This window comes from Chenopodium album, chromosome 11 (assembly GCF_948465745.1).
Source record: "Chenopodium album chromosome 11, dcCheAlbu1.1, whole genome shotgun sequence".
NCBI lineage: Eukaryota > Viridiplantae > Streptophyta > Magnoliopsida > Caryophyllales > Amaranthaceae > Chenopodium > Chenopodium album.
Window position 1 is genome coordinate 5840285 of NC_137844.1, and position 24103 is coordinate 5864387.

The 24103-nt window shown below is 35.3% G+C and overlaps 3 protein-coding genes and 1 pseudogene across 4 annotated transcripts; all 4 read left to right on the forward strand.

Moving 5' to 3' along the window:
* Positions 1 to 335: 335 nt before the first annotated feature.
* LOC145568363 (cytochrome P450 CYP72A219-like) lies at positions 336 to 3100 on the forward strand. Its single transcript, XM_081627794.1, has 5 exons — positions 336 to 753; positions 1218 to 1433; positions 1626 to 1872; positions 1951 to 2347; positions 2434 to 3100. Exons 1-5 carry the CDS (start codon positions 471 to 473, stop codon positions 2857 to 2859), a joined length of 1569 nt encoding a protein of 522 aa, XP_081483920.1. The 5' UTR covers positions 336 to 470; the 3' UTR covers positions 2860 to 3100.
* Positions 3101 to 4985: 1885 nt separating this feature from the next.
* LOC145568364 (cytochrome P450 72A397-like) lies at positions 4986 to 7848 on the forward strand. The gene is made up of 5 exons (XM_081627795.1): positions 4986 to 5262; positions 5981 to 6198; positions 6437 to 6681; positions 6761 to 7157; positions 7236 to 7848. The coding sequence occupies exons 1-5, from the start codon at positions 4986 to 4988 to the stop codon at positions 7659 to 7661; spliced, it is 1563 nt and encodes a 520-aa protein (XP_081483921.1). The 3' UTR covers positions 7662 to 7848.
* Positions 7849 to 13031: 5183 nt separating this feature from the next.
* LOC145568366 (echinocystic acid 23-monooxygenase-like) lies at positions 13032 to 17817 on the forward strand (annotated as a pseudogene). The gene is made up of 5 exons (XR_014095817.1): positions 13032 to 13413; positions 15561 to 15778; positions 16356 to 16602; positions 16675 to 17074; positions 17167 to 17817. The product of XR_014095817.1 is annotated as an echinocystic acid 23-monooxygenase-like (transcript).
* Positions 17818 to 20822: 3005 nt separating this feature from the next.
* Positions 20823 to 23739, forward strand: LOC145568367 (cytochrome P450 CYP72A219-like). Its single transcript, XM_081627796.1, has 5 exons — positions 20823 to 21120; positions 22193 to 22410; positions 22505 to 22749; positions 22828 to 23224; positions 23314 to 23739. The coding sequence occupies exons 1-5, from the start codon at positions 20838 to 20840 to the stop codon at positions 23737 to 23739; spliced, it is 1569 nt and encodes a 522-aa protein (XP_081483922.1). The 5' UTR covers positions 20823 to 20837.
* Positions 23740 to 24103: the final 364 nt, after the last annotated feature.

A 24103-nucleotide genomic window follows, 5' to 3' on the forward strand; every position in this document is an offset into this window, starting at 1 on the left:
TAGAAAAATCAACAAAACCTAACTAAAATTTGGTTAGCAATCCCTACATATAGGTAAGTAGCTATTTTTGCAACAATACTTGGGCGTATATAAACAAAGTCTTGCACATGTTCACAAATAAAAGTATCAGACTTTGAAGTCAAAATGCAGTCTTTCTCAGGTTCCTTTAGACCTTCATTATTCCTCATTAAACATTAAAAAGGATCAATAATTAACAAATAAAGGAAAAAAAAACCCTCTTTTAATTTTATTGAGACTTATCCAAAAAAAAAAAAAAAAAATACAAGATATATTTTTTTCTAAAAAGGCCGATGGGATTAAACCAACCTCATTTGAATGATCTGACATCATCCCTTGCGTAGTTGCATCCCCTGTTTTTACTTAGTCAGAACAAAAAATAAAATAAAAATCTCCTACTTAAACAGGAAATCTGGGCATAAAATTTACAAAACCCATAAAAAAGTAAAGAAATGGAATTGGCATCAACAAGCTCTGTTTTATTAACAGTAGTCTGTGTATTGGTAGTGACAGTGTTGATCAAAGTGGTAAATTGGGTATGGTTGAGGCCCAAGAAGCTAGATAAATTGCTCAGACAACAAGGATTTTCAGGTAATTCTTACAGACTCTTATTTGGAGACCTAAAAGATTTCGCCTCAATGCGAACTCTGGCCTTGAAGACCCCAATGACCGGCTTCTCTGATGATCATTATTCGCGTGTGGAACCTCTCCGCCATCATCACCTCACTAAATATGGTAAATCATCTAATTTTATGCGTATAACAATTTTTTGATCAGGGGATGGACTTGCACCATACTTCTGCTGCTAAGATGGTAAATACGTAGTACTTAAATTTACACCTGTGGCATATAAACTGACCAATAAAACAGAACAGATCGATTCAAATGTATGGAGTGAGTAGAATTGTTCTTGATCCAGCTAAAATTTTTGGTCTGGAATTATAGTCAGATATACAGCTATAGGATCCGGAAATTAGATGTCAGACATAGTCTCAGATAGTGAATGGTCGGGCTAGGTTTGAGATAAATTATTACTCTGTACGAGGATATTAAAGATATTTGTTCATACTTCCTCCATTTCTATTTAGATGACACGTTCAATTTAGGCACACACTTTAAGCATAGAGTGAATGTTAAAGAAAGTGAAAAGACCATTTGTTTTAATGATATAGATTGATTTGGATTGGTGTTTACTGTAGGAAAGGATTACTTTCTTTGGTTCGGCCCTGTACCGATGATAAATATCTCAAAGCCAGAGATGATCAGAGAGAGCTTGACAAAGATGCACGAATTTCGAAAGACAAAGGTGAACCCCATTTTGAAAAAACTTGTTCCAGGGCTGAGCAACTTAGAAGGAGAAAAATGGGTGAAACATCGCAGACTGATCAACCCTGCTTTCCATATGGAGAAATTAAAGGTCACTCCCTACACTTATACTTAATTTTTGTTAGATACGGTAAGAGTTTGCACAATCTAAGACAGCTCATCTACTGACCATTTCGTCTACAGAAATCAGTCTAATTATACATGAGATACTAACTTATACAAGTAATATATTAGCAATGAAACTTTTTGGATGGTAATAATTAGCTTATGATGCTTGTTACAACTTATGTTACCCGCGTTCCACGATAGTTGTGCAGAGATCATTAACAAATGGGAGATGGTAGTAGCTGAAAAGGGTTCAGGTGAGGTAGATGTGTGGCCAGACCTAATGAAACTCAGTGCTGATGTGATATCTAGAGCAGCATTTGGTAGCAACTATGAGGAAGGACAAAGGATTTTTGAACTTCTCAAGGACCAGGCTGATTTAGCACTTCTTATGATACAATCAGTTTATATCCCAGGAGAGAGGTAATAATTAATAGCAGCCTACAAATTTCCACAGATTTTTTATGAAGAGTGGGTTTTAGTCCTGGTCCTTCTGTGCAGATACATTCCGACAGCTAGAAATAGGAGGTTTAAGGACACTGAAGATAACATACATACATCACTGCGTACAATTATCAACAAGAGGAAAGAGGCCATTGAAGCTGGAGAAGAGGCAAAGTCTGACTTGTTGGATATCCTATTGAATTCTAATTATACAGAAATGCAACAAGCTGGTGGCAATGGAAAGTTTCAGCATGTTGGGATGAGCATTGAAGAGGTGATTGACGAGTGTAAACTGTTCTACTTTGCTGGACAAGAAACTACTTCAGCACTACTAGTTTGGACTTTGATATTGTTGAGCAAGCACCAAGATTGGCAAGCCCGAGCACGAGATGAAGTCTTGCAGACATTTGGGGATACTGTGCCAGAATTTGATGGTTTGAACCATTTAAAGACAGTAAGTTGTGTTATTTTCTAATGATAAATGAATGATAAAAATAATTAAAACTTTCATCACATAATGACATAATATGTTCATTTTAGGTGACTATGATACTATATGAAGTCCTGAGACTCTATCCACCAGTACCACGAGTAACAAGACAGATCTATAAGTCTACAAGTCTAGGGGAACTATCAATTCCTTCAGGCACATTGATCAGTTTCTCAATGCATTCCGTCCACCGAGATCATGAAATTTGGGGTGATGATGCGCAGGAATTCAAACCTGACAGATTTGCTGAAGGTATATCCAAGGCAACAAAAGGAAATAACTCCTTTTTTCCATTTGGTTGGGGACCAAGAATATGTATGGGGGAAAGATTTGCCATGTTAGAAGCAAAAATGGCATTATCCATGATACTACAACGCTTTTCCTTTGAGCTTTCCCCTTCCTATGTTCACGCACCCACAACTGTTCTGTTTCTACAGCCTCAACATGGTGCTCAAATAATTTTACAAGAGCTATGATGATATGCATTTAGATACTTTTATATTACTGTTGGTAACCCTCAAGTAATTTCACTTATTAGTCCAAGTGTTAGAATCCAACTCTCTTAGTATGTTTTAAATGCCTTTCTACTGCTTTCCTAGACTTCTCTTTAAGTTTTTTCGACTTTAGACACAACTATTGTTTTACTGTCGTTCTAGTGTTCATTGGAGATTCTATATAATTTTAAAAGAAAGCTCTTTTGAGGGTGAATGATTAATGAAATTTACGCTTTATGTCCGGTTGCTTATTGTTTTGAAACTTGTGTGTTGTTTTAGGTCTTTATAGATATTGTGCCTTGTTTTAAAACATCCCTACCAAACTAAGGGCCTGTTCTCATTGACTGAACTAAGCTGAGCTGAACTGAACTGAATATTTTATAAGAGAAGGAAATTAGGAGCTGAACTGAACTGAACTGAGCTGAGCTGAACTGAATTAAATTGAATTTCAACGTAAGAGAACAGGCCCTAAGAAACTCTCCAACGTCCAAACAAATAGACACCAAGCATGGTCTTGGGTGTGTACTTTCGGAAATTAGAGTTCATTTTAACATTTCTAATTCTCAACTACCATGCGGAGGTCATGCAGTTGTCAGTTATGCTAATATTTTAGTACAGAAATCACAGATAAGTTGAAATCTGCCATGTTCCTTCGCATCAACAAAACTACAAAACTACTAAAGTGCAATTCTCTTTACAGTACTTCAAAGAGAGATTAAGTGAGAGGATTTGTCCAATACTCTTGTAAACATTAAATTATCATCAATACAACAATAGTCTCTTTGATTTTGGTGGGTTTTACAGTCTTCAAGTGATATGCTTGGAAGATCTTCCCATCTCCCAACTATTGTCTTCTTCTCTAATTTCAAACTTTTTAATTGTTCTTGTTTGTTCATCCTAATCACTTTCATTGCCCCTATTCACTCTAACAAGAATAATACAAAAAAAAGATATCAGATAACAACTAAAGCCACAAATGCTTGAACACATAATTAAACTTACATCCCGGTTAATAATGCAATAAAAAATCTTAATAGGAAGCGAATAATCTAAATGTGTAAAAGTCTTTTCTTTTTTTTATTTATTTATTTTTAAAGAAAGCAATCAAAAGATACTACGGAGTACTCGTATAATACAAGTACACAACATCATGTATTATGTCATTAGAAAGATAGAGGTCACATATTTACCTCAAGATATATTATGCCCTTTGTTGCTTTGACAAAGACACCTAGAGAACTAAAGAAGATTATTCTACACCAGCCACCGCATTGACTTGTAAAAACAATTTTTCTGCCAATCACCAATATACACAAAAGTGAATAGTCTTTGTCAGTACATCATGAATACAAGAAGATTATTAGAGAAAACAAAACAAATTTTATCTTAGATTATTGAGTCATAGAACAAGGCTACAGTGCAACTGTGCAACTAATCTTGACAAAACAATTTTATAAAAATGAACCAACCATCGAAATTTTTGATATGTATGAAAATTAAGACTGCAGATCTGTAGCTACACTGTAAGAGCTAAGCCCTACGGGAAGTAATATAAGGCCAGGCTTGCATATACTAGGTGCACCCAGGTGCATGTAATTAAGAATATCCGTCATTAGGGTCCCTTGTTTCGAAGACTATTTTGTTGAGTAAAAAATAGAAAAATGATCTAAATCTAATTTAAACTTTGTTAGCAATCCCTGCATGAGAATGAGTTATGTACGTCTATCCTTTTGTCCTTAGTCAAATTTAAACAAAGTCCTGCACTAAAAAAATAAAGTGCCACTTGAAGGTAAAAATGGAATTTTTTTTTTTTTTTTTCCAAGATCCTTTGGGTCTTGAATATTCCTCATTAACCATTAAAAAACTAAAAACTATTCAACAAAGTACAAACATATCTAGATTACTTTTAAAGAGAGAGCCAAGAAAAACAAGAAAGATGATGGGTTTAAGCCAGTAAAGCCACCCATCTGAAGGATCTGACATCATCTCTTGCCTAGTCGCATTCCCTGTTTTTACTTGGTCATAACAAAAGGGGAAAAAATTCCCATAAACAGGAAATTTGGGCATAGAACTTACAAAACCCAAAGTCAAAAAATAAAAATATGGATATGGCTTTAACAGGCTCTGTTTTAATAACAGTAGTCTGTATATTGGTAGTGACAGTGTTAATCAAAGTGGTGAATTGGGTATGGTTGAGGCCCAAGAAGCTAGATAAATTGCTCAGACAGCAAGGTTTCTCTGGTAATTCTTACAGACTCTTCTATGGAGACCTTAAAGATCTTGCCTCAATGCGGACTCAGACTTTGAAAACCCCCATGACCAGCTTATCTGATGATCATTATTCGCGTGTAGAACCTCTTCGCAATCATATCCGCACTAGATTTGGTATGTCATCTAAATTCATGGCATGTAAGATTTTTTGATCAAGTGATATACTTGCTGTCTTGCTGCTGTATATGCTACTATATTTTTGCAGCAGAGAAGTTAAAATGACAGCAGTGGCAAGTTAGACCAATAAACAGAACTGAGAACTGATTTATTCAAATATATGGGTTGAGTAAAATTGTTACTCCGTATTGATCTAGCACATCTCAAACACTTAACACTCTGACATGGGTAAGGAATACCTACACTTCAATGCTCACCAAAAAACTTCAACAATTTCAAACCTTATAATCATAGAATAAATTGCTCAAATAAGATTTAAGATTAAGATTAGCATTTCAGCTAGAATTAACAATCAATTAAGCCTAAAATGTGTGTATACTTATTTGCACATAAAAGCTCATGTGAAACCACCTTTTAAAACCAAGATATGTTCCATTTATGCCTTGACAGAGCACACTTGAATTTGTGCCTACACCTGACGCTTACAATTATTGCAAATACTCCCTCAATCTGGAATTAGTAGACTTGTCACATAACCAAAGATGGAGAAAATTGAGACTGGTTTGAGATGAACAATAGACTGTAGTTCAATTAAATTTTAATGCAATACACATCTACGAGGGACTGTTTTGATTTCACTGAGATCTAATCATGTAAAAGGGTCTGATATATTCTGACAAAGCGATAGATTGATTTTGAATTGGTGTTACTGCAGGAAGGGACTACTTTATCTGGTTTGGCCCTGTACCGATGATAAACATCTCAAAGCCGGAGATGATCAGAGAGGGCTTTACGAGGATGAAAGAATTTCGAAAGACGAAAATGAACCCCATTTTCAAAAAACTTGTTCCAGGGCTAGTGAGCTTAGAGGGAGAGAAATGGGTCAAACATCGCAGGCTGATCAATCCTGCCTTCCATATGGACAAGTTGAAGGTCACTCCCTACAATATTTTATAATTTTTACCCAATATTAAAGATGGAAATTGAATGTCACAGTGTCACACTAGAAGGATTGATTCATGACCGAGACAACTCAATTATCTACCGACCAAATTTATCTATGAAGCAATTAAAAAGTCTTATAATGCATACGATAGTACAATACAACCACAAAATATATGTGAACGATCAAACTTTTTAGATAGTAATTTGGTTTTCATGCTTATTACAGCTTATGTTAACCGCATTCCATGATAGTTGTGCAGAGATTATTAACAAATGGGAAATGGTAGTAGCTGAAAAAGGATCAGGTGAGGTAGATGTGTGGCCAGACCTAATGAAACTCAGTGCTGATGTGATCTCTAGAGCAGCATTTGGTAGCACCTATGAGGAAGGACAAAGGATATTTGAACTTCTCAAAGACCAGGCTAATTTAACTCTTCTTATGACACAATCAGTTTATATCCCAGGAGCGAGGTAATTAATAATAGAATCCTGCAATATTTCTACAGATTAATTATTTGAAGTTGGGTTTAATCCTGCTCCTTACATGCAGCTACATTCCGACAGCTAGGAATAGGAGGTTTAAGGACACTGAAGATAAATTACATGCATCACTGCGTACAATTATCAACAAGAGGAAGGAGGCCATTGAAGCTGGTGAAGAGGCGAACTCTGACTTGTTGGATATCCTATTGAACTCTAATTATAAAGAAATCCAACAAGCTATTGGCAATGACAAGTTTCGGCATGTTGGGATGAGTATTCAAGAGGTAATTGACGAGTGTAAACTCTTCTACTTTGCTGGACAGGAAACCACATCATCACTACTAGTTTGGACTTTGATATTGCTGAGCAAGCACCAAGATTGGCAAGCCCGAGCACGAGAAGAGGTTTTGCAGACATTTGGGAAGTCTGTTCCAGAATTGGATAGTTTAAACCATTTGAAGACAGTAAGTAGTGTTATTTCCTTATGATAATGAATGATATCAGAAAAATAAAAAATTCACCATATAATATGTTTCATTCAGGTAACTATGATACTATATGAAGTCCTGAGACTCTATCCACCAGCACAACGAATAACAAGACAGATCGATAAGGATACAAATCTAGGGGAGCTATCAATTCCCTCAGGCACGTTGATCAGTATCTCAATGCACTCTGCCCACCGAGATCAGGAAATTTGGGGTGGTGATATGCAAAAATTCAAACCTGACAGGTTTGCCGAAGGAATATTCAAGGCAACAAAAGGAAATAACTCTTTTTTTCCCTTTGGTTGGGGACCAAGAATATGTATTGGGGAAAGATTTGCAATGAACGACGCAAAAATGGCATTATCCATGATTCTACAACGCTTTTCCTTTGAGCTTTCACCATCCTATGTTCACGCACCCACAACTGTTCTGTTTCTACAACCCCAACATGGTGCTCAAATAATCTTACACCAGCTTTAGTTGTATACATTTAAACTGTATTCATATTATTATATCATATTGTTGGTAATCCTTAAGATATTTCAGCCTCTTATTAGTCCAAGCATCGACTTAATGTTAATTTGAACTTTTGCTAATTTTCAACTATTGCAGAAGTCACACAGTTGTACTAGGTTTGTGTTTAGACTTTTTAAAGTTACATCAGAACTCTTACGTTGCTAATTACAGTTTATAATATCTGTAGTCAGTTATGCCCAATCATCTAGCAAACTCTGCACTTTACAAAAACAGAAAGTTATTGAAGATTCACGTTAGTAGATTGCACCACAGCACACATACAAGTTACAGCTCATCCATACTCCATAACTTTTGATTTTCACCTCATTTCTCTTAAGTTAATTTTGTATTTTTGACTTTCCATACTCCATAACTTTTGATTTTCACCTCATTTCTCTAAAGTTAATTTTGTATTTTTGACTTAAAATCTTCGCTCCAAACTCAGTCAATGGAAGGATCTCTTATTCTAATAAGTTGCAGATCAATTACGAATTGGAGAAAAGAACAAAGATATGAAAGGATTAACAAATGTACTAGCTGGTTTGCAATTAACGACAATTAACAACTACGAAGAACAAAAGCAAGTAAAAGTAAAACAAAAAAACAAGAACAAGTTTACCGTGGGAATCCGAGTGTCGGGAGAAAAACCCACCAATCCACTATGGAGTAATATGATGATGCAAGCTCTCAATCTCTTTTGAAAGCTCACACCTCTCTTAATTCTCTCTTAAACCTTAAGAAGATGAATTAATCTCAAGAGGCCTTTTCTCACTCTTTAATCTAACATCATAACCTAATTAATGTTCATACACAAGTATACATAGTCTAAGAGTACAAGGCAGATCAATAGCTAAGATTAAACCCAAGCGACCGAGCGAAATAAAACAAAATCGCAGCGCTGAAAACAGGGGCAGCCCATTCGAGTGGTTTGGTCGAACTTGCGAGTCACTGAGCAAGGCTGATTTTCTTCGTTTGGTTCGACCGAACTTTTCATCAGTTCGGTCAAACTCCTACATTGCGTTGACAACTCTTTGTAAAACGGTCATAACTCCCTCAATTCTTGACCAAATCAAGCTTATGACTAGTCATTGGAAAGCTCTTGAGACGAGCTATCACCTCTAACTTGAATCATCTCAATATCATTTTTAGATCTTGAGATATGCACATTTGAAGTCAGCCCTTGCCTTACATTGTTGCTTTGCACTAAGCACATAATCCATAGCTTAACTCCAAAGCTATGCACCCCCTTGCCCAACCGTTCTCCATACTTCTCAAACCCAACAATCTCCCACCTGGAGATAGGTTCAAGTGTGCACTTCACATATACTCAAAACACATCCATTGTTGAAAATCTCTCTATAACCCTTTAATCTCCCAGCCGGAAATACGGATATCGCCAAGAGATCACACACAAACAATGAACACAACATCATCATCATCAATCTCCAAAACACACCATCCACTTCCCAAACATCAAGGAAGCTAGGCACATCCTTTACACCGAGGTCTACACCAACCTTAACACAAGCACTTTCTCTTCACCAAGAAACCAATCAAACACACTCTCTTCCAACCAAGAGAGCACCATCACTTCCTATCAACCGAGGAAGTAGCAACCCACACTTCTTCTCTACCAAGGAAGCAAAACCAAAGCTCATCCAACCCCGAATCAACATCACAAGTAATGAAATTTTTCTTTGTTCCACTCCTACCATGCTCTCACCCAAACTTAACACCATCCATGACAACACGCAAGCTATTGGCTTTTCTTTTTGTTTGTGGAGAATTCCGACCATGCTCCCACTCAAACACAACGCCCTTAGCTCGCTTTCCACGCACAACACCCTTGTGCTCATTTTTCACCCACACAAAATCCTTGTGTGGCTTCTTCACACCACTCACAACATCCTTGTGAGCATCCTTCCCTTGGTTTTTTTTTTTTTTTTTATTTTTTTATTTTTTTAACCAACAACACCATCTAAAAAAAAAAAAAATCACATCCCCCTTCAACACCTACACTTGCGTTTCATGAGGTGTGCAAGGAGCCATTCCATGTCCCAAAAGCTTTAACAACAACTCCCTTGACAATCCTCTAAGACCCTCTCTCAAACACAACCTTGTAGCCAGCTTTGTCAAGTTTATTAACGGAGATTAAACTTTTCTTCAACTTTGGAATGTACATGACATCCAACTCCGAAAAGCCACAATTCATGAGCTTCACACTCACATCTCCACTCCCCATGACTTCACACATTCACCATTTGCAAGGTGAACATTCTCAAGCTATTTGGACTTGAATCTCTGAAACAACTCCTTACATGGAGTAGAATGAATCGAAGATCCGAAATCAAGAACCGAATTAGGAATATAGTTCGGTTTTCCGATTTTTCGGCCCAAACCCAAAAAAACCCTACCCAACTCTACATATATATATAAAGCCCTAATCACCTCTCAGCCTCTCACTCTCACTCTCTCTAACACTCAAATCCCAATCTCTCATACTCCAGTAACTCCACTCAGTTCCTCACTCCACCTCACTCCACCGACGACCGTCCACCTTCCAGCATCCTAAGGTATGCTATTAATCTTTTTAACTGCGATTCAATAGCAATTTCGCCTATTTGCTAAGCTCAATTGTTCAATTGCATGAATTTAATCTTCTATTTGCAATTTCGCCTATTTGCTAAGCTCAATTGTTCAATTGGATGAATTTAATCTTCTATTTGCAATTTCGCCTATTAATCTTCTCCTTACTGCTGCTACTTCTTCTCCTAAATGCTGCTGTTGCTCTTTTGCACTTCTGTTGACTGTTGCTGTTTTGCCATTCTGGCTGCTACTATTTTAAAACTTGTTTTAGTTGTTTAATTATGTTAAAACTTGTTTAATTATGTCTATATGGATTGGTTTGGTTTGGTTTTGTAACTTTGATATTAAAACTTGTTTAATTATGTTTGTATGGATTGGTTTGGTTTGGTTTGATTTTGTTTGGTTCGGTTTTGATTGGTGTGTTTGGTTCGATTTTTTGCAAAATTTGATGTTTATGATGCTTGACAAGAAAATTCGGTGCGGTTTTTTTTTTTTTTTTTTTTTTTTTTTTTTAAGAAAACCGAAATTTAGGTAGTTTGGTTTGATTTGGTTTCAAAGCTAAAGTGGTGCGGTGCAGTTTGCAAATTCCAAAAACCGAAATAAAGTGGTTCGGTTTTGGTTTAAGCAATAAACCAAACCGAAAACCGAACTTTCACCCCTTACATCTAACACAATCAATTATCAATGGCATTTCACACATTAACGCCATACCTCAAGGGTGCCCTCGTGAATTTGGAAACCACAAGGGTACCACAAGAATTTTGCAATATCTTAGGGGTACTTGGTGAAAAAACCATTAATCTTTCATATCAGTTACTAGTGCAACAAGAAATTTCAATAGAAAATGATGCAACAACTGAAATTAGACGAAAAGTATAAGCATATCGAATGATACTAAGTAACACAACATCAAGTATTGGGTCATAAGAAAGATGATTCATATCTTTACCTCAAAGAAATTTAATCCGTTTGCGGCTTTGGCCAAAGACACAGCCAAAAGAAGATGATCCTTCACCAGCCACCGACTTTGATTTCTACATGCACATTTCACTGCCAACACCAACATAACATATGTTGAAAAATAAAAATAAAATATGGATGGTAGGAAGAACAAGAAAGGAAAAAGTAGTAATATAAATAACAAGCCAAAGGGAACAAATAAATAAATTAATTAATCAAAGACTATTCCGTAATTCATGCAATCATACAAAGGGAACATTTTACAATGAGACACCCAAATCTGAAAGATAAGGAGTACCATTTTAAAACATATGTGTACAAAAATTTAAGATAAAAAAAATTTCATGTAATAGATTAGGTTGACATCCTTGTCAAACTTTTAGGTTTTAGTTATAGGATTAGTTGAGATATGGTTTTGTTGTGTCAATCTTGCAATTCTAACATATCTTGAGTTTTATATAGTACTATATGGACTAATGAAATTGAGGGAGTGCAAGCTTCAAATCCATTACTCAAACTTCACATGGTATGAAAATTTGGTTATGTTGTTTTTCATTTTTTTTATTATTTGATTTGTGAAGGATAGAAAATAACAAGTAGCTGTTTAGAACAAACAAAGATGGAAAAAAAAAATGAAATTACTCCAACGATATAAAATTAAAAAAATATATTTAATTATTAGGTCTAGGCCACATAATCACAATGATTATAATAACATTTTGATCAAAATCACAAATAACAAAAAGATATGCATATAGTAACACAGAAAATTTTCAAGGCCCACTGGTAGGTTGGTGATAGGAAAGTTTGAACGTGCTACTGATATAGCTGTCTGAGGGTCCGGACATCCGGTGACGTATAAATAATGCTGCGGATTTAGAATATAATTAAAAAAATACAACAGAATCAAACTAAATTACAGCAGGATCAAGGCACCATAATCAAGAAGCATCCTACTATCTTCCTAAATTAAACCTCCTAAATATGTGCTATAATGCTATAGTACATTTCTGTGCAGATGAAACAATTCTGGTTAACACTTGCCAATTAAATCTTTTACCATCATTATTACTCCCTCTGTCTTTTAATAAGTGTTACACTTTAACCGCCACATAATTTTAGGCAATTTAATTGACTTAAATAAAATAAATGATAAGTGGGATAATTAGAGTATTAAAAAATTGTAGAAGAAATATTGTGGGGTTAATAGTTTATTGAAAAGTAATGAATGTGAGAGGAAATATATAATAAAAAAAAGTACTAGTGGGTTTGGGTGGGAATCATGAGAGGAGAGAGATATAATATTTAAATGTATTTTTTTGCCAAAAAAAAAAGAAATTTAACACTTATTTAAACACGGCCGGATTTGATAAGTGTAACACTTATTAAAATACGGAGGGAGTATTAATCATCAATAAATAAAAATTTATAAAATTTTGATATTCAAAAAAGTGTAAAACAAATTTAATAAGACTCACATGACTAAGCTTTGCAGCCTTTTACTAAAAAATAAAATCAATAGAATTAGAGATAGTTTAGCATGTAAATAGTGAAAATTTCTAACTTTTAAAAAACGTAAAAAATATGAAATTGTTTGGGTAGTAATGGTCCTCTTTAAGTTTAAAAGGAGCAGAGAATTTTTTTTATCTTTTCAAATTGAACTGTTAAAAAAAATAATAATAATTATTTATTACTGTACTAATTATTAGGTAAAAGTTACATGAGTTTAGTATTACATTAGGACAAATTGGAACATCCAAAATAGAGAGCAAGAACCAAATAAAATGTTACTCCGTACTCACTTACTCCTATCATCCGTTATTTTAGCCTTGTTTGACTCCTCTGTTCTTTTCTCTCTCATAACAAATCAATCATACTCCCGTAATTATATCTTCAATTTAACATGATATTTTACCAGATTTATGCTAGCAAAAATAGCAACAAATATATGGAAACAATGACAGCAAGCTCTGTTTTTCTATCAATAGTAAGTATTCTACTAGTGAGTGTATTAATTAAGGTGCTGGTACTTCTTACAAATTCTTGTTTGGAGATCTCAAAAACTTCGTTGCAATGCGCAATGAGGCCTTAAAAATCTCCATGGATAGCTTTTCTGATGATTATTTCCCACGCGTGGAGCCATTTCGCCACCAGCTTGCCTCCAAATTTGGTATGTAATTTAATCTCTTCATTATTTAAGGTTTGATTTGCTTTTTAAGAGGTTGAAGTTTTTAATATACCAACTCAATCAATAGGATAAGTTGATGGTTATAGTTCAAGATTGATTTATATACTCGATCATGTATTCTCACATGAAAGCCCTTTGGGCCTCAGGTGTAGATGCGGTATGACCTCGTACCAGCGCTAAATATTCCACTTGAAAGGAAAGTTGGATGAATTTTAACTCATGACTTTGTGTCACACTGGCTTTTGATACCATATTAGAGAACCAACCGATGGTTAAAGCTCGAAATCAATTTATATACTTAATCACGTTCACTCACATAAGAGCCATTTAGGCTTGAAATGTGGACATGACATGGATCCTCCGCATACCCTACATGAAATATTTCACTTAAAAGTGGAGGGGTGGATAAAAATTGAATCCGTGATCTTTGTGTCACGTTGGCTTTTGATATTATGTTAGAGCATCAACTCAGTTACTCAACCAAAAGCTTAAATTCAGGATCGATTTATATAATCTATCACGTCCCCCTCCCCTAAGAGGATAATTATTACAAGCCTGAATTTCTAAGGACACTCACAAGTGAGAGAGAGTGTTGAAATATATTGTAATCTCAATTATGAGTGTCTCATATTGGAAAAAGAGGAGAAATAATTGAAGCCCATAATCGATAATACTCTTATCAATTTAATATCCTCCGATTTTAGTAGTAGTTAGAGGTGTTAAAACCGAACCGACCCGAAAAAAATATCCGTTTCGAACTGTAATCGATCCGATTTGATCCGAGAAATTCAAGACCCAAACCCGATGTGTAACCGAACTGAACTCAACCCGAATCCGAACTTGACCCGATCTGAACTTAACCCGGTACCGATTTGATCCGACCTGAACTCAACCCGAATCCGATTTGACCCGACCTGAACTCAAACCGAACCGATTTGGTCCGACCCGAGCTCAACCCGATCCGAAATTGACCCGACAAATAACCGATCTAATCCGATCTGTTTTGACCTGAACTTATATTAACCCGACCCGATTTTAACTCGATTTGATTTTTACCCGATCCGAATTTAACTCGACCATAATTAATTATTGACCTTATTATTCAAGTTCTTATACTACTATATTTACTAATTATTAATAAGTTAATGTTTTTTACTACAAAGAAATAATCCGGAGTAACAAGTTTACTTCATGTATATACCAATTATATAAAATTACTTTCTAAGCTTTATATTCGTGATTCGTCTCATCTAAAATTTGCTACAAATAATTTGTAATACTTGAACATTAAAACCTCTTCTTTCAACTCGATAAAAAATATGATACATGGATGACTTGATATTGACCTAATAATAAGGTAAAAACTCAATAATAACTCTAGTCTAAAAATAACCTTATTTGAATATGAATTGGGTCAACTCGATTAAAATCCAGCCAAACACAGAAATGAATTGAATTGAAATTGACCAATTAATGAATTAACAGATTAACCTTATTTTAATCAAACCGAACTTGAGCAAACTGAAATCATCTGAACCGAAATTAACCCGACCCAAATTCATCCGACCCGAAATTAACCCGGTTAAATCCGTTTTGAATCCGATTTGAATTTATCCGAACCGAACATGAACCGATCTGGAGTTGACCCGACCCATATCCAACCCGGACTCGATAGACCATGATCCGACTTGAATTTGACCCGATCCGAATTAAAAGAATAATTTTGACCCGAATATATCCGACCCGAACAGACCCAATTCGAATAGACCCGACCCAAACTTTATCCAATTATCCGAATTGACACCTCTAGTAGTAGTTGCAAGTTGCAAGTTTGCAACAGTTCGACTCTGGAGTCATTATAGCTTTGACCATATAAAAGGAAGCACAAAGGAATATGGGATTATTTATGTGATTAGATTCTTCTCAAAGCCAATCCAAAAAAAACTGATCTAATTTTAAACAATACAAGTCCACATTGTGTTTTAAGACATTAAAAGTCGCAGTTATTGCAGATTGTAAAAGTCAAAGTAGAGCAAACTAGCAACTAATATGAAACTAAGGATGTACTTTATATAAGCTTGATTTTAGGAAAGAAAAAATAATCAATTTCATGGTTGGACTTGATGAAGGAAACGACTTCTTCCTCTGGTTTGGCCCTGTACCTATCATACAAATCTCAAAGCCACAATTGATTCCAGAGGCGCTGACAAAAACGCAGGACATAAGAAAGCTGAAGGTAAACCCAATTTTTGGAAAGCTATTTCCAGGGGTTATTGGCCATGAAGGAGAGAAATGGGACAAACATAGGAAGCTGATCAACCCTGCTTTCCATTTGGAAAAGTTGAAGGTCATTCCCTTGAACCAAGTCCAAGGAGGTTCCATCCCAAAACCATATGGCAATAGGAGGAGTAGCCCCTTAGCCTTATAAAGTGTTTAATTCTCTCTTCTTCAACCAATGTGGGACACTTACATGTGGTGACACTTGAGAGGTTTATTCTTCAACACTCCCCCTCACATGTAAGGTCCCTTTAACTCAAGGATCACTTGATCCAATTCAATTTGGCCCAGAATACTTGATGCCATTAAAGGTCCCAAACTTTGGGCCCGGCAATATACTCAAACCATTAGAGGTCCCATACCGTGGGCCTTGCTCTGATACCATGATAGACACGCGGGCCTGGGCCGCACCCGCAAACTAAGAGAGAGAGTCCACTTCACAAGTACAAGGAGGTTCCATCCCAAAACCATATGGCAATAGAAGGAGTAGCCCCTTAGCCTTATAAAGTGTTTAATTCTCTCTTCTTCAACCAATGTGGGACACTTACATGTGGTGACACTTGAGAGGTTTATTCTTCAACAATTTATCTACTTCCCTTTAAAGTATAGCTGTATAGACTAAGAAAATTATATACCCTTGATGTTAGTTACAACTCATGTTACCAGTATTTCGTGATAGTTGTGAAAACATAATCAGCAAATGGGAGATGTTAGTAGCTGAAAGGGGTTCAGGTGAGCTAGATGTGTATCCGGATTTGATGCAACTCCTGATGTGATCTCTAGAGCAGCATTTGGTAGTAGCTATGAGGAAGGACAAAGGATATTTGAACTTTTAAAGGAGCAAACTGATTTAGGTCTTCTTATGCAACAATCAGTTTATTTTCCAGGGAAGAGGTAACCTATAACATCAACTTATCGATATTAAGTTGGTAAATAGAGTATTTTAACTGTGTCACTTGCTTTCAGATTTGTTCCAACACCGAAAAATAGGAGGTTTAAAATGATAGAAGACCAGATACAAAGTTTATTGCGTGAAATTATAAACAAGAGGAAAGAGGAAATTGATGCAGGAAAAGCATTTAAGGCTGACCTATTGGGTATCCTCATGGATTCCAATTCCAAAGAAATACAAGTACAAACTGTTGGCAGTAACAAGAAGCGGCGTGTTGGGATGACCCTTGCAGAGGTAGTTGATGAGTGTAAACTATTCTATTTGGCTGGACAAGAAACTACATCTATTCTAATAGTTTGGACACTGATAATGTTGAGCAAGCATCAAGATTGGCAAAAACGAGCACGAGAAGAACTCTTGCAAACATATGGCAATAATGTGCCTGACTTTGAGGGTTTAAACCATTTGAAGACAGTAAGTTAAACTATTTGTTTTTATTTGGTTAAGATGTTGAATCTTTAATGATATACATTTGATCTTCTAACTCCATTATTTGTTTATTTTAGATGACCATGATATTGTATGAGGTACTCAGACTCTATCCACCAGTAATGCAGTTGTTTAGAAGGATTCATAAGGATACAGATGTGGGTTCATTATCAATTCCTTCAGGTGCACAACTAACTTTCTTCCTAAGTAATATTCACCGGGATAAGGAACTTTGGGGTGATGATGCAGAAGAATTCAAACCAGACAGGTTCGCTGAAGGGATTTCCAAGGCAACTAAAGGGAATAACTCATTTTTTCCCTTTGGTTGGGGACCAAGAATATGCGTAGGGGAAAAATTTGCAATAATTGAAGCAAAAATGGCATTATGCATGATTCTACAACGATTTTCCTTTGAGCTATCACCATCCTACATTCATGCACCCAGGACTAGAATATTTCTAGGACCTCAACATGGTGCTCGTATAATCTTAAACAAGCTTTGATGGTACTGCATGGTGCTTGTATAATCTTAAAACAAGCTTGATGTTATTGCATAGTGCTTGTATAATCTTAAAACAAGCTTTGATGGATTGCAATCACAACTTTCATACGCACGCTTACTTGCTTAGTAAGAATAGTTGACTAGATTTATGTGGCATACGGGTAAAACAAATGATCATTCAGATTGTTTTCCCTACTATCCTAGTCAAAATTTTCTCTTCTCCGTACTTGGATGAGTTTTTTCTGAAATTATAAACTCTGCATTTTCTTTAAACCAGAAAGTCACGGGACATCCACTTCAATAAATTTCACCACAACAATTACTTTAAATTCATCCATATCATAATAGTTGGATTTTGGTGCAGTGAACATAGTATATACTTCAGAAATGTGAGCCTAGAACTGAACATGGTTTGAAATTAACATTCCAATATATAATCTTGAAGAAACTATGTTTCATAACTATAATATAAACATAAATATGTGATCATGTTAAGGATTATATAATTGACCATTTGTCTTCAATTCTCTTATGTTAGTATTTTTGTATTAAAACCTTATTCCTATCTTAACTAATAAAAGGATTGTCTATTTCCAACAGGCTGCGCATGAAAAAAAGAAGACGAGAAAAGAAGATATATTACATAAAAGATCAGACAACAAATAAAGCAAGCTTAAACATACACTTGAACTATTTTACCATGTACAAGTGCCATAAAAAATATTAATACTTTGTAGGAAACAATGCAACAATTGAAATCAAAACGAAAAAAGTATGCAAAAAATCTCAATATGTAAAACTCTTACTCTTAAAAATGCAAATCAAATGATAATGTAGCACATCAAATAGTGTTGTAAGAAGGGGTATTCACATCTTTACCTCAAGTAAAATAATGCCCTTTGTTGCTTTGGCAAACACAGCCAAAAGAAAGATGATCCTACACCAGCCACCATCCTTGATTTTTACTAATTACTTTCACTGCCAACACCAATATAACACAAAGTGAGTGTTCTTTGTCAGAGCATCAAGTACATAAAGAAGATTAGTGAAAGCAACACAAACTGACTTTATATCAAATAATTAAGTCATAGAACAAGGCTAGAGTGCAACTATTCTATAAGTAGTAGATTTAGGAAAATGAGTGAACCATCGCATCTACAAAGTACAAACTCAAAATGAAATTGCATGCGTAAAGAGTAAGATTGCATGTGACATTCCAAGGGAGCTAGCTTGTGTAGAGCCAAGACAAGTAACATAAGGCTTGTATATTTTCCTCAGTAATTTCACAGTAGAGCTAAAGAACAAGGCCATAGTCAAAAATGACACTGCCACGCCAGCCAGAAGCCCGGAACGGCACGGGCACGAAAAAAGCACGGCACGACACGGTATTGTGTGGGTGAGCCATGGGCCGCGGGCCGCCTTTATTTGGAAGAAGCACGATAAGGCACGGCATAACCGAATCCAACACGACAAAGCATGCTAAAATCAATGCAATTTTTCTTAGACATGGTCTGGCACAATGACACGTGGGCCTCGGCTGTGCACGGGTGAGCCTTTTGAAACTTCAGCCCGGCCCAACACAAAACTTGTAGGCCGAGTCATGGGCCGGACCTAACTAACTCCAAAGCACCTGGAGCCATCTTTAGCTATAGTGGACTGAATCTCAATCTCTCCTCCTTTCTACAGGAGCCCCTACTAAGCACCTTTTTTTTCATTTGAATTTTTGAAAATTTAGACATTCAAAGATTTTGAAATAGTTAATACTCCGTAATAAAAAATAAAAAAAAATAAAAAAACCATATGCAAAAAACCTGTATGGCTTGTGGTATTCAGGTACATGGTTTTCATATGATGATTTTTGTTCATTTAAAGATTTTTTTTTTCTCAAGCCTAATATGTCAATGTCAGGTAACTATGATGCTAAGTTGCATGGTTCATCAAAGTGTCCTATGTGCATACTACATATAAGTCATAAACAAAGAATAACAAACATTCAGGAAAAAAAAGGTGCCAGATTTTTCAGGTCTAGTAAAACACTATCTATAATGATTGTAAGTCAAAATGTAGTCTTTCATGTCCTTTTTTTATTCAAAAAAAAAAAATTAAAATAAAAATTAAAAGGTAAGAAAAAAAAGAAAAAAAAAACATTAGGACTTAGGGTTTATTTAGTTCACTTTTTTTTTGCTAATATGATCTCTGGTCTTGTCTGATTGTACCAAACTTTTACCTTATGTGTACGATAATCTTTAAGAAAAAAATACATCAAGTTGGGGCTTGTTAGATTCATAATAATGTAAACTTTATTAATATGTAATTTTCATAATTTTTTTCATTACAAAACTAAATATATATAGCGATAAAAAACCGCACATAAAACAATATCTGATTTAAACTTATTTATTATAATCTGAACTTTTTTTTTTATCTGAAACTTTTTTTTTTTTGAAATAAATAAAAATAAGTTGAAATAAACAAGGGCTTAGGAGACCTTAGCTTCATAAAGAGAATCTCCGAAGCCATCCTGCGCATTTGGGTCTTAATTATTCCTTGTTAATTATTGGACATATATCAACAAATCAAGCAAACACTCTAGATTACTTTTTTTTTTTTTAGTTTATGATTTTACCAAAAGTAAAGGGGACTGCGCCACCCATTTGACATCATTCCTTGCATCCCCTCTCTTTCCTTTTATTTCAAAAATCACGGGTACGTCAATTAAATTAGAGTAAAAATGGCAGTATCCCATGATAGTCTTACATATTTATGACAAGTTAGAGCCCTAGAAATGAAAGTAAGGGCGTTAGACACAAGCCATGATTAAAATAGTGATAAACTAAAGTATGTGTATAAGACAAGTCAAAGTAAAACAGTGCAACTACACCATATAAAAACAAAGTATGAATAAGCTAATTTTTCATTTTATTTTGTTTAAAGAAAAAGGCCAAATTTAACCTGCCTTTACCACCCCTATAATTGAATTAAAGATGGTATACTTGTATTAATTTAAATAACGATTTTACTGGTAAACGTCAACCAAGATAAAATATTACTCCATTAGAGCATTACTTAACTTGTTTACCAAGACAATATTATGATATTAACAAGAGAGTTTGACATCCGAATCAAAGAAACTTCCTCTGTTTTTCACTCTCTCACAACAAACCAATCGTTCTCCTATAAAGATGACTGATAGCTCCAATCTTAAAATTTAAGAAAGCAAACTAACTAACAAAGAACAAAAAAAAAATGGAAACGCTGACAACAAGCTCTGTTTTGACAGCAGTAGTATACATTACTGTTGTGACAGTGTTTATCAAGGTGGTGAATTGGTTGTGGTTAAGGCCCAAGAAGCAAGAGAGACTGCTTAGACAGAAAGGTTTCTCTGGCACTTCTTACAAATTTTTGTTTGGAGATCTCAAAGCTTTCGTCACGATGCGTGAGGAGGCCTTAAAAACTCCCATGGATAGGTTCTCTGACGAATACTTCCCGCGTGTGGAGCCTTTTCGCCATCAGCTTGCCTCCAAATTTGGTATGTGATCAAGCCTCTTCCTTCTTTTGGTTGGATTTGTTATTTTTAATGAAGAAATGAGCTGTTCAGATGTTGGAATTTGGAAGCATATTACACTTGAATTGTCTTGGGTAAAAATGTACTTCCTTGTATTTCATAATAGTTGACACAAATTAATCTTAGTAATAGTTAGATGACTTTACAAATATACAAGGATAAGGGAATACATAGTAATATGGAATCGTGTATGTTAGATAATTTCCAATTTGATTACCAAAAAATGAAGTTCGTAATATATACGAGTGATTTCCGTAGATAATGCTAAAATAAAAAATAATTCCGTGTATACGTTGCTGTAAAAAATATTTCCCACCATACCGTCCACGTAGGCTCGGGTTTTTGGTTCGTTTTTGCTAGTAATAAACTGCTAATAAAGATTGCGGTTATACACAAATTAGAACCGCTAATGGTATTAGAGGTTCTATTTGAAGAACCTCTAATACCATTAGCGGTTCTATTTGAAGAACCTGTAATGGTTATTGGTTCTTTAAATAAAACTTCTAATATCATTAGCGGTTCTATTTGAAGAACCTGTAATGGTTAAAGGTTCTTTAAATTAAAACCGCTAATGGTATTAGCTGTTTTTTATAGCCTCGGATTACAAACCTTCACTAAGGCTATGTGTACGATATCACGGGAAATAGTTTTAAAACTGACATACATACAGAATTATTTTTTATTTTAGCATTATTTATGGAAATCGCTCTAATATATACTCAGGACCTCATAATTTTTTAAAGAACTTTCCATAATTGTGAATTTTTTTTTTATTTTTTTTTTGACGGTGTGAAATTAATATATTATTGTGGATTAAGATATAAAAGGTCAAAATTAGTGGAGACTGTTAACATCAACGTGCAGCAAGACTAACAACTAATCGAGAGTGAGGGATAGCTCAAGTGGTTAGAGCTTTCCTCCTGGTTCCAAGAGATCTTGGGGTCGATTCTCACCATCGCCCTTGTGGCTCTCTAAACACAAAAAAACTAATATGAAACTAAGGATTTTATAATTTGACTCAAATCACTAAATGCAGGAAATGATTTCTTCCTCTGGTTTGGCCCAATACCTATGTTACAACTCTCAAAGCCACAGTCAATTCGAGAGGCCCTGACCAAAACGCAGGAAATACGCAAGGCGAAGGTGAACCCCATTTTCGACAAGCTTTTTCCAGGGCTTGTCAGCCATGAGGGAGAGAAATGGGCCAAACATCGGAAGCTGATCAACTCTGCTTTCCATGTGGAGAAGTTAAAGGTCATTCCCTTACATTCTTCAGTTTATCTTCTACCTTTAATAATGCATAGATTAAGGAAAAATATTTACTTTCGAATTTTGATGCTTGTTACAGCTTATGTTACCGGCATTACGTGATAGTTGTGAAGAAATAATCAAAAAATGGGAGATGATAGTAGCTGAAAGGGGTTCAGGTGAGCTAGATGTGTATCCAGATGTAATGCAGCTTGGTGCTGATGTGATCTCTAGAGCAGCATTTGGTAGCAACTATGAGGAGGGACAAAAGATATTTGAACTCCTTAAAGAACAAACTGATTTATGTCTTCTTATGCTACAATCTGTTTATTTCCCAGGGAAGAGGTAATAATCTATATCGCCGGCTTATTGATATTGATTTGGCAAAGAACCTAAAATTTTAACTATACTTCTGGCATTCAGATTCATTCCAACACCAAGAAACAGGAGGTTTAAAAAGCTAGAAGATCAGATACATAGGTCATTGCGTAAAATTATCAACAAGAGGAAAGAGGAAATTGACTGTGGAGGAGCTGTTAAGGCTGACCTTTTGGGTATACTCATGGATTCCAATTCAAAAGAAATTCAACAAGCTGCAAGTAGTAACAAGAATCAGCATGTTGGGATGAGCCTTGATGATGTAATTGATGAGTGTAAACTATTCTACTTGGCTGGACAAGAAACTACATCAACACTACTAGTTTGGACATTGATAATGTTGAGCAAGCATCAAGAATGGCAAACACGAGCACGAGAAGAAGTCTTGCAAACCTTTGGGCAAAATGTGCCCGACTTTGAAGGTTTAAACCATTTGAAGACAGTAAGTTATCAGTTATTTTATCCCATAATGTATGAATTTATACTCTGTATAATATTTTAATGATATATTTTCTGATTTGTTTGTTTTAGATGACCATGATACTGTATGAGGTGCTAAGACTCTATCCACCAATATTTCAGATTACCAGATGGGTTCCTAAGGATACAAATCTGGGTGGATTATCAGTTCCTTCAGGTGCATTGATAACTTTCTTTGTGCATACTGTTCACCGAGATCAGGAATCTTGGGGTCATGATGCACAAGAATTCAAGCCAAACAGATTCGCTGAAGGGATTTCCAAGGCAACAAATGGGAATAATTCATTTTTTCCCTTTGGTTGGGGACCAAGAATATGTGTAGGGGAAAAATTTGCAATAATGGAAGCAAAAATGGCATTATCCATGATTCTGCAGCGCTTTTCCTTTGAGCTTTCACCATCCTATGTTCATGCACCCAAGACTGTTATGTTTCTACAGCCTCAACATGGTGCTCAGATAATCTTACACCAGCTTTAATGGTATACAAGCAGAGAATTAATACTAGTTTATCCTACTGTTTGTTATCCTTATGAAATTCCACTTATCAGTCCAAGCATTTGAACTTTTAAAAATTCATTTGAACTTTTCTAATTATCCATTACATTTGTAGAAGTTATGCAGTTGTCAGTAATGCTATGATTTCTAAATTATTACCTTATGTATTACTTTGATAAGATAACCAGAGATTCACTTCTGTTATTGGCAATTCTGCATCAATAAGTTTTACTTTCCCTACCAGGCATCTTTCCGGAGCAATGAATCTCAGCATACAACACATAGATAAGTTGGAATCTGCGGTTATTTCCACATTGACATAACTACTACACCTATTACATTCCAA